Source organism: Delphinapterus leucas, chromosome 14 (genome assembly GCF_059928025.1).
Source record: "Delphinapterus leucas isolate spDelLeu-1000000601 "Yukka" chromosome 14, BTC_Dleu_Yukka2, whole genome shotgun sequence".
NCBI classification, from domain to species: domain Eukaryota; kingdom Metazoa; phylum Chordata; class Mammalia; order Artiodactyla; family Monodontidae; genus Delphinapterus; species Delphinapterus leucas.
The window spans coordinates 69227431-69245210 of NC_143142.1; the positions used below are offsets into that span (position 1 = coordinate 69227431).

At 35.2% G+C, this 17780-nt stretch overlaps 1 protein-coding gene across 1 annotated transcript in view; it reads left to right on the plus strand.

Annotated features, from left to right (window-relative positions):
* The window catches only part of DCC (DCC netrin 1 receptor), a 181744-nt gene extending 166059 nt beyond the window's left edge, over positions 1 to 15685 (plus strand). The window contains exons 18-20 of the mRNA XM_089894262.1: positions 5626 to 5781; positions 14003 to 14215; positions 15588 to 15685. Coding sequence (XP_089750388.1) covers positions 5626 to 5781; positions 14003 to 14215; positions 15588 to 15685 — 467 coding nt within the window. The remainder of the gene's footprint in view (positions 1 to 5625; positions 5782 to 14002; positions 14216 to 15587) is intronic.
* Positions 15686 to 17780: the final 2095 nt, after the last annotated feature.

Genomic DNA, 17780 nt, shown 5'->3' on the forward strand with positions numbered 1-17780 from the left:
TATCTCATCTTGTAAAGTGTGTGAAAACCACATGAAAAGTGGGCTGGCTGGATAGATTTAGATAAACTAAGAGCCTTCCCTTAGCTCCTAAATGACAGAACCAGGATTTGAACCAGGTTGATTTTATAATCATAATTCCAGTTATTTTCTTCCTCTGGAGAAAGAACTTTTCTTTCTAATCTCATAAATCTTACAGTGTCATACTTCCCTCAGGTTCAAATTTGAGTTAAAAAAACACTATTTAGTTTCCTCTAACTTAATGTACTCCTCTTTCAAATGTAAGATGGTATTTTTTAATAGAACTAATTAGCATTTTAATAGAACTATAATGGCAATAATTGTCAGTATCTTTGGAAAAGTTTGGCTTATATTTTAAGTGGTCATATTTTTTAAACAGTTTTATTGAGATATAACTATACATATAAAACTGTACGTATTTAATTTATACAAATCTACTAAGTTTAGATATATGCATACACCCATGAAACCATCACCATACTCAAAGTCATAGACATATAAGAAGGTTGTTTTAACAGTACTTCCTATTGAATGGTATTCAGCTCAGTCTTGGGGCAGATCTATAGGAACCCAGCAGATTAATATAAATAACCCATATTTCCACAGTGCTGACTCCTGACCCCTCACCCTGCTGCACTTCCATGTGGATAATCTCTTTAATCTTCAGAACCACTCCATAAAGTTGGTACCATGATCATCTCCACTTTACAGATGAGAAAACCAAGAAACAGAGAGCATATATACCCTCTCAAGTGAATGTATAGTTATCCACTACTGCATAACAAATTACCCCCAAAATGTAACAACATAAAACAGCCATTTATTTTTTTCAACAGCTTCTGAGGGTCAGGAATACAGGAGTGATTTAGCCAGGCAGCTCTGCCTCAAGACGTGACTCCTGGCTTCCTCCAGAGTGAATTATCAGAGAGAGAGAGAGAGAGAAAGAGAAAGAGATAGAGAGAAATCTCATTTAACCTAATTTTGGAAGTGACATACCATCACTTCTGTTGCATTCTTTGGTCACCAGACCAACCCTGGTGAAATGTGGCAGGAAACTCCAATAGGGATGTGAAGACATGAGGAGAGAATCAGTGGGAGATATCTTAGATACTGGCTGTGACATTTATTCACTACCAAGTGGCAGAACTGGATAGTGAACCCAGGCAGTTTGACCTCAGTTTGGGCTCTTTACCACTATGAGCAGATACTGACACACCATTGTAAAGCAATTATACTCTAATAAAGATGTTAAAAAAATTTTTTAAAAATGTTCAGTATTTTCCTAAAGGTGGAGGTTGTGGATACTTGTGGCAGCCATCCAGTGACAATTGCTTGTTAAAGGACACCTGAAAATGTGAAGGAAATTAGAATATTTATCAAGGGCTATGGACACTACATTTCCAAATAGTCCGGAGTATATATAGGCCATTGCCAATATAAAGAGATGCTGAAGAGAAGCAGAATGAGAAATCATTTGACTTAAACTCTTTGCACTTCAAAATATTATCTTTACTCTTCTGTTTGTCCACCTCTCCTCCTCAACAAATCTCTCAAATCTGTCAAGTATCATGGTGAGAAATCTCTACAGAGAGCTTTATTTCTTAAAATTGTAGCTTTAAAAATAAAATCTCTACTTTAGATTTCCTATCAGTCATGTTTAGTGCTAACATTTTAAAATGTTGTAAAAGTTTTTAAATATCAACATGCCCTGTTCAGGGCACTAACTAATTTGGTGAGGGAATTTCCACTTGAAAAATCTTTGTGTGTCAGTATGACATATAAATTCAATTGTCAGCAAGCTGTGTCAGAACAGATTTCTAGTCATAGTCGGCCACAAAGCAGAGATTTATTGAAAATGCTTGATGATATCGCTCTCTGAGCTGTTTTACATAAACAGAGCAGTGCAGTGAATGCCTTGAATTGTAGTGTGAGGGCGTGTGTACGTGTGTGTGTTTCTGGCTCTCAAAACTGACATGTAGAGGGAAAATACCAAAATGCACTTCAATACACAGTGTTGGATCCAACTTATTTCTGAATGATTAGTTTCACAACAACAGTTTTATAAGTAAGGGTAGATGTCTGTGCCGTTTTAGAAATGAATCACGCATCAAAATACTTCAAAACCAAAGCTTTGGAATACTGACTATTTCATGTCAGGGTATAGAAGAATGAGAATTTCTGAGGTGCAGAGACATACAACCGATTTATTATTTTTTAAAGAACTTTTATTATTTGCAAACCTTTTGTACCCAGGTCAGTAGTCAAAATGCAAAACTCATGAAAAGTAAAATTTTTTTTCTTCAGTAATGAAAGACTTGGAGCTGGAATATAAATTTAGTCTCTTGGGTTCTCTCAGCTTTCTAACTTATACAGAATCTGTGGCTTGCCAAATTATTTTATGTTTCTCTATTCAAATTTATTCAGCTCGAAACAGGAGATATTTATGACATTTTTTTTCTAAATGTATTCTAAAAGATTGGTTAAATTCACATAACAGTATTGATTAGAAAGGTGCGCAATTTTTCAAGTGGGTGCCTTCCGCATCTAAAGGTGACTATCATTGTCACATTTATTTATGAGTAAAAATTGTCAACACAGGAAAGGCTTTGCAATTTGGCAGTCAACCTTAATGACTATGCAGTGATCTCATTTTGATCAGTAAGATGTGTGAATTCATTAAATTAACTGCTTCAGAGACTGAGATTTTGAGTTATATGAATACAGACTTTACGTTATTATATGACTCTTATTTACAAATGTATTCAAATCTATTATTATTATCATTATTATTACTATAGTAACATAGTAACTATACACATCAGGATACTAAATAATACATCAAACCATGTAAAAAATCTCCAATGGGTTAAAATGACAGATTTCTAAATATTACTTCTAGATAATCTTTCTTATTAACTCACCTGAAAAATATGAAGTATCTCCAGCACCATACTTTGACAGACACAAAGACTATAAAATTATAACCTTTTCCTTTGGAGAATTTATAATTATTTTGGCTAGTATCTGATTTGAATTTCTGATTCTTTTTAAAAGTTTCCTTGTCATTTTATTTCTTTTCCCTTTTCTAAAGTCTGTTCATATGTTTGTATAGCCACAATTTACTCTTTATAAAATATTTTATAGATTATAAAGCGTCTTCATTTATGATGCTATATATCATTTAATAATCTCAGTTTTTCATTCGAGTCCTCCCAAAAATAATTTAGAAAAGCTTTGTATCACCACACACAGTTTTAACTTAACATTTACAATATTATAAGTTAAGTATCTGTGAAATATGTAATTTTTCTGGTATTCCACTCTTTCAAATAAAGCCAAAAGTATAAAAATACCATAGCAATATGATACCCACATCATCCATTTACAAAATACATGAGGAAGCTCCCTTTTACAGAGAAAAGTTGTATCACTCATTTTTTCTTGAACTAGCACCTACAATTCGCTTTCCCCACAGAATATACAGTTGTCATCTGTTTTTATGACTATCTTTGATCGATCATCTATCTTATTTCTTTGAAACATAATATTTTTATAAACTGAGATGTTAGATTTATATTATAAACTTACGTGACCACAAGTTTTTAACTGCTAATTATTTTTCTTCTCGGTGTGTTAACATTACAATTAGTATTTCTGCACAATTGTATATAAAATAAGATTGTATTAGAATTCTATCACTTAATGACATGAAAGATGCTTCTTTTGTACAACTAATGCATGTATTCATGGATGAACATTACTTACTGCATAAATTCTATTCCGATGTTTTCTCTTTTTGATCTAAACATTGAGAAACCTTGTTTGCATTAAGTATGAGCAAGTGCAATAACAATGAGATTTTTATAGCAATTATTCAAAGATTCAAACTCCTTCCAAATTACATGCCAGAATTATTCTGTGAACTCTCATACAAAGTTACTTTTAATAGTATTTCAGTAAACAACTAGATAATGTCTTCCTTCAATTTTTCTGGAAGTAAAAGTTTTAGAAACTACCTAAATTTCAAAGGTATTTATTACTCATTCAAGTTACTTACTTTCTAATTTTCTAGGAGATACAACAGTAAAAAGCTTTACTAAGACTTACAAAGTAATTATAAAATAGATATGCAGATTTTTTTCACTTAGAGGTACTTTGTGTAATACAATATACTAAGACAGGATTGGAAACATTGAAATATCACTTATATCTTTACTAACATAATTTTTTGAAAAAATGTTTTATCCCGTTAAATAATTAATATGTATTTTTATTCGATTCAGATAAAACAACCATTACTTAACCAACTGAAAAAAGAGTTAGTCTTCATTGTCAAACCAGTCAGTCAAAACTTTTTATCTGAAAAAAACCCAACTTCGTTTTTCAATTAAACATGTTAATAGGCACTTTAGGAAGTGTTATAAATAAACTGAAAAATAAATTCTCGAATGCAGTTTTAAGAGCTAGTTTACTAGAAGCAGTCTTTTTATTTTAAAGTGTTATGTATTTAATGTAGTTAATCTGCATTTTTAAGTTAAAATGTTTTTAAAATCTGTTTCTAACAATAGCGCAAGATAATCTGTATCTTGATGATGAAATTACTTTCATAAGAGGGATGTGATTAAAAAAAAAAGATTTTCCTTTGGTAAATGCACACTGCTGTGCATGCTGAACTCCAGCAATTGACATTAGGGTATAATTAAATAGAAAATCAAGTATATAACAGAAATAACTTCATTAATTTTATACACAGAAATATACTGTTGAAATTGATCATACCGGTAGCTAGCTTAATTTTTATTTTTAGTTAATGAGAGGTAGGGAATACTAAACATTTTATAACATGGAGATTGACTACACTTAGAGTAAATATTTCATAATAAGATATAATTGAACAGATATTTGAATAATGGAATGGAACAATGCTCACTAAACCTAGAAAATATTGTGTAAGATATCATCTGTGGGTTTAAGTCAATATAACTTAAAACATGTTTGGTATTCACAGAAAACATTCAGTTGCATTTAAATTAATGTGTCACTAAGTTGTACTACTATTTTGGCTGTTTGAAAGTATTTTCTTTCTATTTAAATATAAATCCTTCGTGTGATTATTTAGACTATAACTTGCTATTCTCTCTCCAGACTATAGATCTCCAAAGCATTACATTGTTTCACGGAATTAATAGAATATTCCCATTTTCTTAGCCCACTCTATATAATATATTCCATTTCTGAACAACACAGTATTTCTAATGTCATCATTCTTGCCTAGGAGAAAGACTAAAACAAAAACTAAACTAAACTAAATAAAAGCCAGGAAGCCTTAAGATGGCTTTATGATGGCTGATGAATCATTTCCTTGTTTGAAACCATGAAAAGTTTTAAACCTCAGGGTAATGCTCCCTGGTAAGATTCTTAACGAGTGAGTTATCTCTTCTGAGCTAAGAAAGGGACTTTCTGGAAAGAGAGGTAAGTAAAGGAAGCTACATAGTACTGTGAAGACGTGCATGGATTTGAAGATGTGAAAATGTAGCCATTTCCTTTTTGCTTGTTAGGTGCATACATAGAATTATACATACTAACGATAACATCTTTGTTTTGCAGCTGTCGTGAGTGCCATCCCTGTGCCAACCCTAGAAAGTGCCCAGTACCCAGGAATCCTTCCATCGCCCACGTGTGCTTACCCCCACCCGCAGTTCACCCTCCGGCCTGTGCCGTTCCCTACACTGTCAGTGGACCGAGGTTTCGGAGCCGGAAAAAGTTAGTGTATTGCATTTTCCTTTCTTTTTACTAAGAACAAATGAATAATACCAAGGATGTTTTGTCAAGCGTGTAGCATTTTGGTGTTCTTATCCTTTGGAAAAATTGATATACTTATGACCTGTGTACTAGAATTTTCTTTTCCAGCATCGTCTGTTTTTTTGGACCCTATGTACATGCTTTTGGACTGATTTTCTAGGAGTCTTTCCATAGTCCATTGCACTGACAGTATGGGGAGTCATGGGGAAACAAAGATTAACTGCTTCAGTAAAACAGTGATGTGATGGGTGCTTGAAATTAATTTGTTCTGTTAGCTGGGAAGTTAATAAGCAAGTGACTGTCCTCCAACATTCTTATTTAAGTGTCTGTTGGTTATAACTAAAGATGTCTCATTGATTTTCCTTATAACCAATAACTGTATGAAAGCTCTCTTTATTAAATCAGTTCAGCGATACATTTTCATCTTTAAGAAATAGTTGCTGGAAATGAAAAATTCGCAGAGTGGTATTTCATCTGTTTTTATGTATGTATTTTTCCAGTTTTAATGAGATATAATTGACATTTAACATTGTATAAATTTAAGGTGTACAAAATGTTGATTTGATACACTTATGTATTGCAAAATGATTACCACCATAACCTTAGCCAACATCCCCATCATGTCACATAATAAGCATTTCTTTTTTGTAATAAAAATATTTAAGAGCTACTCTCTTAGCAACTTTCAAGTGTATAATACAGTATCATTAACTATAATCACTATGCTGTACATTAGATCCCCAGAACTTATTCATCTTATAAGTGGAAGTTTGTACTCTGACCAATATCTCCCTTCTTCTCTCAACCCCCAGCCCCTGGTGAACATAATTCTAATTTCTATTTCTACGAGTTTGGCTTTTTTAGATTCCACATATAAGTGATGTTATATAATGTATGTCTTTCTCTGACTTATCTCATTCAGCATGATGTCCTCAAGGTCTATCTATGTTGTTGCAAATGGCTGGATGTCCTTCTTTCTCATGGCTGAATAAGATAGATAGATAGATAGATAGATAGATAGAGATGTAGATGTAGATATAGATATAAATATAAATATAGATAGATACATATCTCACATCTTCTTTACCCATTCATCCTGGACAAAAACTTAGCTTTTTCATTGTTTTGGCTATTGTGAATAATGCTGCAAAAAGCACAGGAGTGCAGATATCTCTTTGATATCCTGATTGCCTTTGGCTACACCCAGAAGTGGGATGACTGGATCATATGATTGTTCAATTTTTAATTTCCTAAGGAACTTCCATACTGTTTTCTATAGTGGCTGCACTCATTTATATTCCTACTAACAGTGCAAAAGTGTCTCTCTTTCTGCACATCCTTGCCAAGACTTGTTATCTCTTGTTTTTTTTATTTTAGCCATTCTAATAGATGTGAGGTGGTATCTCATTGTGGTTTTGATTTGCATTTCCCTAATGATCAGTGATGTTGAGCACCTTTTCATCTATCTGTTGGTCTTTTATATTCCCTCTTCGGAATAATATCCATTCAGTTCCTCTGCCCATTTTTTAATCACATTGTCTTTTTGCTATTGAGTTGTATGTGTTCTTTATATATTTTGTATATTAACCACTTATCAGATGTTTGATTTGTAAGAATTTTCTCCCCTTACCTTTTCATTTTCTTTTTTTGTAGAAGCTGTTTAATTTGATGTAGTTCCACTTGCTTATTTTTGCTCTTGTTAGCTTTGCTTTTGGTGTCCAATCAAAAAAATCATTGCCAAGACCAATGTCTAAGTTTTCTTTCAGGAGTTTTACAGTTCCAGGTCTTATGTTCAAGCCTTTAATCCATTTTGAGTTTATTTTTGCGGATGGTACCAGATAGGGGTTCAGTTTTATTCTTTCACATGTGACTATCCAGTTTTCCCACCACCATTTATTGAAGAGACTCTTCTTTCCCCATGATATATTATTGGATTCCTTGTTAAATATTAGTTGATTTTTATATGTGGAGATTTATTTGGGCTCTCAATTCTGTTCCATTGGTCTGTGTCTGTTTTATGCTAATACTATACTGTTTTAATTGCTATAGTTTTGTGGGATAGCTTGAAATCAGGAACTATGATGCCTCCAGCTTTGTCCTTAGGATTGCTTTCAGCTATTCAGAATTTCATACAAATTTTAGGATTTTTTTCTCTATTTCTGTAAAAATGACATTGGAATTACAGTAGGAATTGCGTTGAATATATAGATGGCTTTGGGTAGTAATTTTAACAATATTAATTCTTCCAATCCATGAACACAGTCTATCTTTCCATCTTTTGTAGCTTGTTCAATTTCTTTCATCAAAGTCTTTCATCAGAGTCTTCTTTCATCAATTTCTTTCATCAAATATTAATTCTTCCAATCCATAAACACAGTCTATCTTTACATCTTTTGCAGCTTATTCAATTTCTTTCATCGAAGTCTTGTAGTGTTCAGTGTAGAGCTCTTTCGCCTCCTTGGTTAAATTTATTCCTAAGTATTTTGTTCTTTTTGATGCTATTGTAAATGAGATTGTTTTCTTAATTTCTCTCTCTGATAGTTTGCTGTTAGCATATAAAAATGCAACTGATTTTTGTATATTGATTTTGTATCCTGAGAGTAGTATTTCATTTGTTTCAGGGAATGTAGGAATGGAGAAAGAATCTCAAGCTATTATATATACCCTGGTGATTTTTCCTGTGCCATTTGGTTTTTTTTTTTTCTTCAAGCACAGCATTTTAAAATCTATTTTATGGCATTCTTCTCCTTGTTACGAACGGGTGACTCAGCAGCTCCTGTGAGATAGGATATTTCATAATAGATAAGATGGTAACAGCAATAAAATATATTTGTGGGGTAGCTATATTTTTTCCAACTCAACAGGGACAGCTCTAAGAAACCATAAATCGTCTAGATGTAACAAGGTTAGAATTAAAAGGCATTAGGAATCTACCAAGAGATAATTATATTTATTTTTCTTTTTCTCACTGCACGTCATGTCTAGAGAATAGAGTTGTGTGCAGAAACTCGAAGAACAAAGCCCCCCAAACCATACTGAAGGAATTTAAATATGAAAGGTGTGAGAAGTCCAACAACCCAAAATTTCCGAATCCCCAGACAACTAGGACGATGATTCTAGTCAAAGAATTCAGAACCCACAAGTCCCTTCTTCAACTTCTGAAATGAACTGTCCCCAACAGAAAAGAGAGGTTTATAGTTTTAGTTTGGTTTTCTCCTCATTGGTTTGTTGTTTACTGCTTTCTTTTGATTTCATTTATATTCTCTAACTTTAAAAGAAAGTGTGAGAATGGCTTTTATCAGTTCATTCCAGCAAGACTGAGACAGCCAAAGTTCACTACTTTGTTTAAAACTAGCAATTAGCTATTTTATTCATGGGTGTTCCTGTAGATTCTTTTCCATTTTTAAAAGCATCATCTCCTTCGGAAAATCCAGCATCCCATTTACTCTTTGATTCCAAAAGTTAAATTTCAGTGAAAAAAATAAAAACAATAAATGAACTAGTATAAAATTTGTTTTCATCTGTGGTTAAGGACCGCAGATTTGTTTATACCTGTGATTAGTCTCATGGACCACTCTGGTGCAAAATTTTGATTGTGGGGAGGCTGTGCATATCTGGGGTCAGAGGGTAAATCTCTGTATGTTCCACTCAATTTTGCTAGGAACCTAAAAACTGCTCTAAAAATTAAGGTCTATTAGAAAGAAAGAAAGAAAAAAAAGAGAGAGAGAGAAGGAAGAGAGGGAGGGAAGAAGGAAGGGAGAAAAATTTAGTCTCCTTAGTAGATTTTTTGTTAATTTATTTAAAAGTAAGGATTATTAAATAAATTTAATTATGTAACTATTATATAATATATAATACAAACATAAAATAGATAATATAACTATTATAGAAAGTTATGCAAATAAAAGATTCTTAACAGAATTCTTAGTTTAATAATTCTTGACTCTCATCTAAAATTAAAAGGCATAGGCATTCTACTCCTGGCCAAGATTTCACATGTTTTTAAAATATATACTCAGTCATTCTTCAAGTATTTTTTGACCAAAGCTATGTGAAATGCAAAAGGTATAGGAACTAATATGTGTTTCTAAGTGCTTGCTTAGAAAAGAAAAAAAACAACGCATCCTCTTTTCTAGGAAACTAAATATTCTCTAAATCACTGTCAGAAACAGTTAACTTCCAGTCATTCAGTATCAGTTTCTAAATGCCTTGGAGAACACTAAACATCCCTGTTCTCTCTCAAGCAGAAAACATTTCATGCCTCTGGCTGGAGATGTCTTATTAGTCACCTTGAAAAACAGTGAAAGGCACACACAGGAAACGAAGCATTTGACTGTGTGAAATGGGGCAACTCTCCTTCAAAAGTTATCAGAAAGACCTTTGACTTTGAGAGATGAATCACTAAAACTCTGCCCCCGAAGACTGCTGCTTTCTGAAGACACAAATAAAGCTGAATTTCTCCCCTCCCATAAGGAAAGGAAAGATTTAGGTTAAAGTACATTTGCATAACACATATTTGGTGATCCATGGATAAAGCTTTATACAGTCAGGATGGACAAATCTTTCCTCTTCCTACTAATGCACTGCAGTTCTGCTCTTAGCCTCAATAGGCAAAGTAACTGGCCTTTGGGGACACGGAAAAGTGCTGTATTTTGAAAACTTCAAATAATCATCTTGAGGCCTCATTTCTACAAATCAGTATAAAATCAGTGCCCCCACTTCCTCATTTTTGAAACAGGTACTAGAGAAGAGTAGATGATTTCCACTATTTTCAGTGTCGGCACGGTCTTGGTGAGAAAGCTGGTCAACTTTATCCATGTTATTTTTCTGCCCCGCCTTTCCGCCAAATTGGAAATCAGTTAACAAATGGAACTTGACCTAAATAAGATCAGCACAGTAGAGTTCATGAATTTTTCTCTCGGGTCTTTTAAAAAAAATCCCAACTGTGAGGAATTGGGGTTACATAGGATTATTGCACGATCTTGTTCTTCTGAGATTAATGAGTGAATTTGGTTCCTAAAAATGTTCGAGTCTTGAAGTGTCTTTGCTTAGAGTTTTGAGTGCTGTATTTCTTTCAAATATTGCAATTTTAGATGGAAAAAAAATCCTCATTTCCATTTTTGCAATAGTTTTGCCAGTTATTCCATAGCAATTATTTATGTGTTGACATTAATTATTATAAAGTGCCTTGAGAATTGACTCTGCTGTGTAATTGTATGCTATTTGTACAATGAATTCCTACTATTTCATCATTGGAAAAGGAGTGCCTTGCCAGTACATATTTGCTTCTCACTTTAGTGTCTGAATTGCAGGGAAGCTGCACTTCGTGGGCGAAAGGAGGTTTTCTTTGCTTTTAGAGCTCTTAGTACAGCTAAATATCATGTCACAGAGCAAATCTGTTTCACATAGGTGTCCTGAAGCTGGCACCTGAACTGGCCAAACGGGCTCATCTGAAATGAGAGCTTTTCCAGTGGAGCAGTTGCTATTGTGTTTGTCTGAGAATTTTTTCACTGCCTTAGATGTCAGCCATTTCTAAAAGGCGTTTTTTTTTTTTTTTGCTCTATGTAAAATATAAGCATTATGAATTGTCTATGGAAAACCTGTACCTTGTCCATTGTATTAGGTATTAAGCAAAATTAACGTTTTGAACAAAACAAAAACAGTCCCTTATGCATTACTGATACATTCAGTGTTGAGGCTGGACCCTCCCATTCCACCTAGCACATTGCATTAGGCACGTTCCTTTTCACTGTGGTACTAAGTATTGATTTTGCTAAAGAGCTGGTCCATTGATATCAAGCCACCATTACTTCTCTCAAAGTCAAGAACCACATTGTGATGTTCCCAGTGGGAATCATGGTGGCCAACTGAAAACTTGGGAATGGAGGACTAGGCATGCACAGCATTTTTATTTTCAAATATGCTGAAGAGAAGAAAAATGGGAGTTCCCCCCCTAAAATTCACTGAAGTCAACAGAATTCATGTGAAGCCTGAGGTTTTAAAGTAACTAAATTTTAGAAGACTAAAAAAAGTGCATGTAAGTTTTATTAAACCTATGATCACAATAATATTTTAACTTAGATCTATTTGATTTCAAAAATGTAGAAGAATAGAAAAAGAAAATATGAAGGAAGGAATGAAGAAAAGAAAGACATCACAAAACATTATTATTTCTGTAATAACTAAAGCAGTTTTCAAAATATGATTTGGATTTACTGCAGTCCATCTTCAATAGAGAGAATTACAGCAGATTTCTGAGGAAAATTGTGAACTTTCTTTTCTTGGAGAGGCATTTTTAATATGATGATATGGACCATTTAATAAAAACCAGCCCTTTGGTAATAAAGAAGGACCTTGTTGTAGGTTCCTGCAGCTGCTTCTCTCTGATCTAGATCTGAGAGATACTGTATTTTTATTTGGACAACTGACCGTTGGTCATTTGTTCCTTTAGACTAAATATGAGTCTAGAGTAAAACCTTCATAATTTTCTTTGCTTCTAAAACTATACTCTCAACCACCTAATTACACCATCTTGATTGAACACACACGTTCCTCTTTCCCTTTACATTCTTAAAAGCAGTTTAGCTCGTTATACCACCTACCTGAAGCCCGCATTCCCTTTTGCCTTAGAGAACCAACATCACCAAAGATTCGCCTTAATGTTTTCCTTGCAGCCCCATACTTTAACCTTGAGATTGTACCTGCATGTGTTTCTCCTCTCCATTTTTGATAGGACTTCCTAGCCTAGAGATAAGGTACTTCTCTTCAAACTGCTCTTGCCCTCAGAGTTCTATCCAGTTTGCTGGATTACACTTTCCACATTTGAAGAAATCTTTAATCAAGTCTTTGCCCATTTTCTAGTTCCATTTGCTAAGTGACTGCATCTGTCCTGGGCCAACCCTGTATCTCCTCATCTCCATCTTTGAATGGGGTAAGCCTGAAGCCCGCTCAGTGACCCAGAGGACCTCTAACCCTTTGTGAATATAGACAAATGAGTTTTAATATCAAATACCCTCTGCAGGCGCATTTCACTTTTGCATATCTTTAATATGGTATCTTGATCTTTTGTATCTTTAATCTCCACCCCCTTCAGCATTATCAGATTTTCTATCTCCTCTGCCCTTTGCTGACCTCACTGAGCCTCCCAGAGAGGTGTCTCAAAATTATCTCACAAACTAATTATCTTGAAATATTTCCTGCATAGAAATTCTCTTTCAAAAGTGAGAGATTATCTTCTATCACTGTATTTTTTCCACTTTACCCAGTAGCACTTTTTAAAGAAATAAGTCATCAGAAATACTCTTCTTTCATCCACACTTATACCTGCTATGCAGCTCTGTTCATTTTCAATTTAACTGGGATCTGTTGACTCTGAATATGAATGAATAAAGTCAAATCACAGCATCCTTAGCATGGTAAACAGTATTTTGGTCAAACTAAACTGTGTTCTCTGGAGAAAAGGTGTGTTTCCACATGCAAAACTGTCCAGATAGCCAAAGGCTTGTCACAAACGGCTGTGTGAAACCTCTCTAACCATAGTAATCTGACTGAAAATTACAATGTTTGCTACCAAAGAGGAAAAATTGCAATTCTGCATTCAGGCAACTTGTTTCAGCAGATTCATCTCTCCTATAACTTCTTAGCTGGATGTGCTTCTATTTTGTTATGGAAGATAATGATAATGGTTATTATTCGTATCATTTTATTAGCAATGCCTTGAGCACCCGGTAACTCTGATTTGTCTGACAGTTGACATGGCATGTTTAAAAAAATTGGCATATCGGCTGGTAGATAATAATGCAGCCGTGGCCGGGTTTGGTACATTGAATGTCACTGACATCGCTACTTATGAAAGGAGAAATAACTCTTTTTTTCTCGCTTTTTCACTTATGATTGCAAGGCCCAGACGATTCAGGCAATACAGTCAGTGCCGTGTATATTTTACTACTCTCCCCGGAAGATAGAGTCCTGTCCTACTGGGTCTATTTCTACTGTTTAAAGGGGCAGTGTTATCCTATCCCTTAAATATATGAGGGTAGAGGGATGGAATGTTCTCAACGTGAAGAATGGATTAGTCAGATCCTGGCATAACTCTCTGAACTGCTCCAGGGCCCCTTCGGGTGACTTAGGGAAAGCCCACTTTGTCACAGATTATGAATGGCTTTTTTTGTCTCCCTTGCAGCAGTGAGCGAAGGACCAGCCACCCAACAGCCGCCCATGTTGCCCCCAGCACAGCCTGAGCATCCCAGCGGTGAGGAGGCACCCAGCAGAACCATCCCCACAGCCTGTGTTCGACCAACTCATCCACTCCGCAGCTTCGCCAACCCTTTGCTACCTCCACCGATGAGTGCAATAGAACCGAAAATCCCTTATACACCGCTTTTGTCTCAGTCGGGTAAGTGCCCGTTTGTTTACACTTAAAAGCTTTGTTATCCCTGGTGGCTGCACCGTAAGTACATGAGGGTTCCGAGAAGGCCTGGACATAATGTATCTTTTTGACATTGATTATGAGCCCAGTGTGCTCGTGTCTTTCACTGATGTTTGTGGTGCAGCTTTTAAGTATTTGCCTTATAAGCAACTGGCTGGTTGTAGGCGCCTTTCATTCCTTTGGAAAGTTGTTCATTGATCCTGAATGTCAGTCTGGTACTTTTAATGTGTGCTATAGGTATGCCCACTAGAGAATACTGGAAAAGTTCTTCTGTCTGACACATGAGTTGTAGGATTTAAAGCTAGACTCCAAGACTAGAGTAAAAGGTATAGAAGTCTGCAAAATCACTTTTTAGAGAAATGCCTGTAAATCTCATAATTCTGCTTTGTTCTTTTCATTAGTCATCTTGCAGGGGTTCTTATTTTAGAGTTCCAAGGCCAGAAAGGCATATCAGACCAATGTAGCGTCTAACTTCCTAATTTTAGAAATAGAGAAACCACAACTTAGATAGGAAGTAACATCTCTATGTTTCCTTTCTAAGAAAGTCAAATGGCAGAGAGGAGAACCAGAGTCCCTAATTCCCAGTGCAGTGTTCATTTTATTACCTTAGCTGGTATCCAGTGAGGCTGAACCAGAGCTCCTTTTCGTTTCTGTTAGGGGTTAGGGAGATGAAGGGGGCACAGAGAGGGACAAAGGAAGAAGAAGATGGAGGAGAAGGAGGAGGAAGAGGGGGAGGAGAGGAGGAACAAATAGATAGGATGAAATATAGGTCAGTAGCTAGTTAAGTAGATACATAGATAACTACATAGTGCTCAAAATTATTTGGAATATTGGCATCATTCTTAGGTTAAAGTGCAGCGTTGCAAGGAAAACATGAAGGCAAATCTTTGGTGATGTTGGCCCTCTAAGGCAAAAGGGAATGGGGGCTTCAGGTAGATGGTATAAGGAGTTCTCTGCCACATTTCACCAGGGTTGGTCTGGTGACCAAAGAATGCAATGGAAGTGATGGTATGTCACTTCCAAAATTAGGAATAAGCTAGTAATGTTCAATGGTTCCAAGTACATAGAGATGCCCCCTTAATAGACACAGGCAGCTGGATGGACCCATCGGCCACTGTACAAATACATTTGAGTTAGTTTCTGTTACTCAGATCCATACCCACAGCGATTTTAGTCACTGCATTAGTACGTAAACCTCACAGTGAATGCTTAAACTAGGAAAAATAAGACTGCAATTATGAATCTTAAATTTATATTAACGTTAAGACTATATCTTGTTCCTGGCATCACATTAATCGATTTGTGTGAATCATCTCTGGTGTTCTCACCGTTCATGTAGTGTCTCATACGGATGCTCGGCTGCAGGAGGGATGTGGGACTCCATCCCTTGAGACGCACGCTACATGTTGCACCTGGGCAGGATGGGGTCTTCTCTGACACATAGGCTTCTCTGACACATGACTGCAGGTCATGACTCCATTTCACAGGAGACAGCTCTTCTAGCCCAAAAGAAGCCCACACTAGGATTTAAAGCAAGTCTATATTGTCCAAGACCTTCTCCCACTCCCCACGTATATATCCCACATACACATCATGAAGAGAATCTGCTACTTGGTATTGCCCCAAAGCTATGAGGTCTTTACTAGTTGAAACAGGGACAATTTGAAGCAAGAAAATTTATTTCATGAAATTCCTGTGTCAAGAGCATGCTGCCTGGTGATTTCTGGCTACGCTCAGTTTCCCGCTGAAATACCAACCAAAGGAAATGATCTTGGAGGAGACATATTCAGGATAGATGGCAGGTGAATTGCAACTACTACTAACTAACCTTTACTGAACATGTGCTGTGTGACCTGCATGCTTCTGAAGACTTGTAGTATGGCATATGATCCTCAAAACTTGGTGAGGTTGCTACTTTCTTAACCCCATTTCATGGATAAGGAAATTGTGACACAGAGCATCTAAGTAGCATATTGAAGTCTACACAGCTAGGGAGTGGTGCATCTTTTCCCACCTTTCTTTAACTGCAGAAAGCATGGGTTCTGAACTTTTAGGAACTCATTTGTAACTCTTAGTTTATGTCTAACTCATTTAATGACAAAAACAAAGATAATCTTTTAAAGCCTATTAAATTAACTCATTCTAAAACTGATAAAAAGAAAAAAATGTGGAACATCTGAAATAATTCTGAGTTGGGGAATACCATTTTCTCACAAGGCTTCTTCCCTCAATTTTAATAAGGAAAGATGAGAATTTTGTCAAAAGCTTTTTCTGCACCTACTGAGATGATTGTATGGTTTTTATTCTTCAGTTTGTTACTGTGGTGTATCACACTGATTGATTTGTGGATATGACAAATCCTTGCATCCCTGGGATAAATCCTACTTGATCGTGGTGTGTGATCCTTTTAATGTTAGATTCAATTTGCTAGTATTTTGTTGAGGATTTTTGCATCTATATTCATCAGTGATATTGGCCTGTAATTTTCTTTTTTGTGTGTTATCTTTGTCTGATTTTGGTATCAGGGTGATGCTGGCCTCATAGAGTGAGTTCGGAAGTGTTCCTTCCTCTGCAATTTTTTTGGAATAGTTTCAGAAGGATAAGTGTTAACTCTTCTCTAAATGTTTGGTAGAATTCACTTGTGAAGCCATCTGGTCCTGGACTTTTGCTTGTTGAGAGTTTTTAAATTACTGATTCAACTTCAGTACTTGTAATTGGTCTGCTCATATTTTCTATTTCTTCCTGGTTCAGTCTTGGGAGATTGTACCTTTCTGAGAATTTGTCCATTTCTTCTAGAGATGTTTAACTATTTTATACTGAGAATACCAATTTTATAAAACCAAGAAACTAAAGTGCTATAGTACTTTATACTGTTGACTGTTCTCTTTATTTGGAAGTAAAGGTCTTGTTTTTGAGGAACTATGTAATACAGAGAAAAAAGATGGAAATGATATGCAAAAGTCCATTTTAAATGAAAATTTTGCTGTGGCAGTAATATTTGGTTTGGAACACAAGGTTTGGATATCAACCCATGCTCCAAGTGATCTATAATAACAAAAAATGACCCCAAAATGACCCAGTGATCCTAATTTTAGAAAGAACATCTGATAATAGGCAGAACAAAGCACTTAACCTGTATTATTTACTAGTTATTGTTTTCTTCTAGTTACGGTAAAACCGAAGCTGCCTTAAACAAAATCTGGCACAATGTAGCATAAATGAGTGTATTATATCTTTAAAAGATGGAAAGGAGAGTTTGTTTTTCTCTCTCTACACCTATTCTCTCAAATAACGAGCATATTTGAAGAACCGTTCTCTGTTCTAACGTCATGTGGACAAGATCTCATTTTCTTTTATTTCCATTGCACGTTTATAAGTCTTCTTTTGTTTTAATGTTGTTTTTGTTTGTAGTGGAACTATTTCTTACAAACTATCTTTTCTTTCAGATTTTCCAATATCTCTGGCTTGCATTTTGGGGGTTGATTTTATTTTTTTCATAGTAAATACCATCCTCCCCCACTCACCTGAAGCA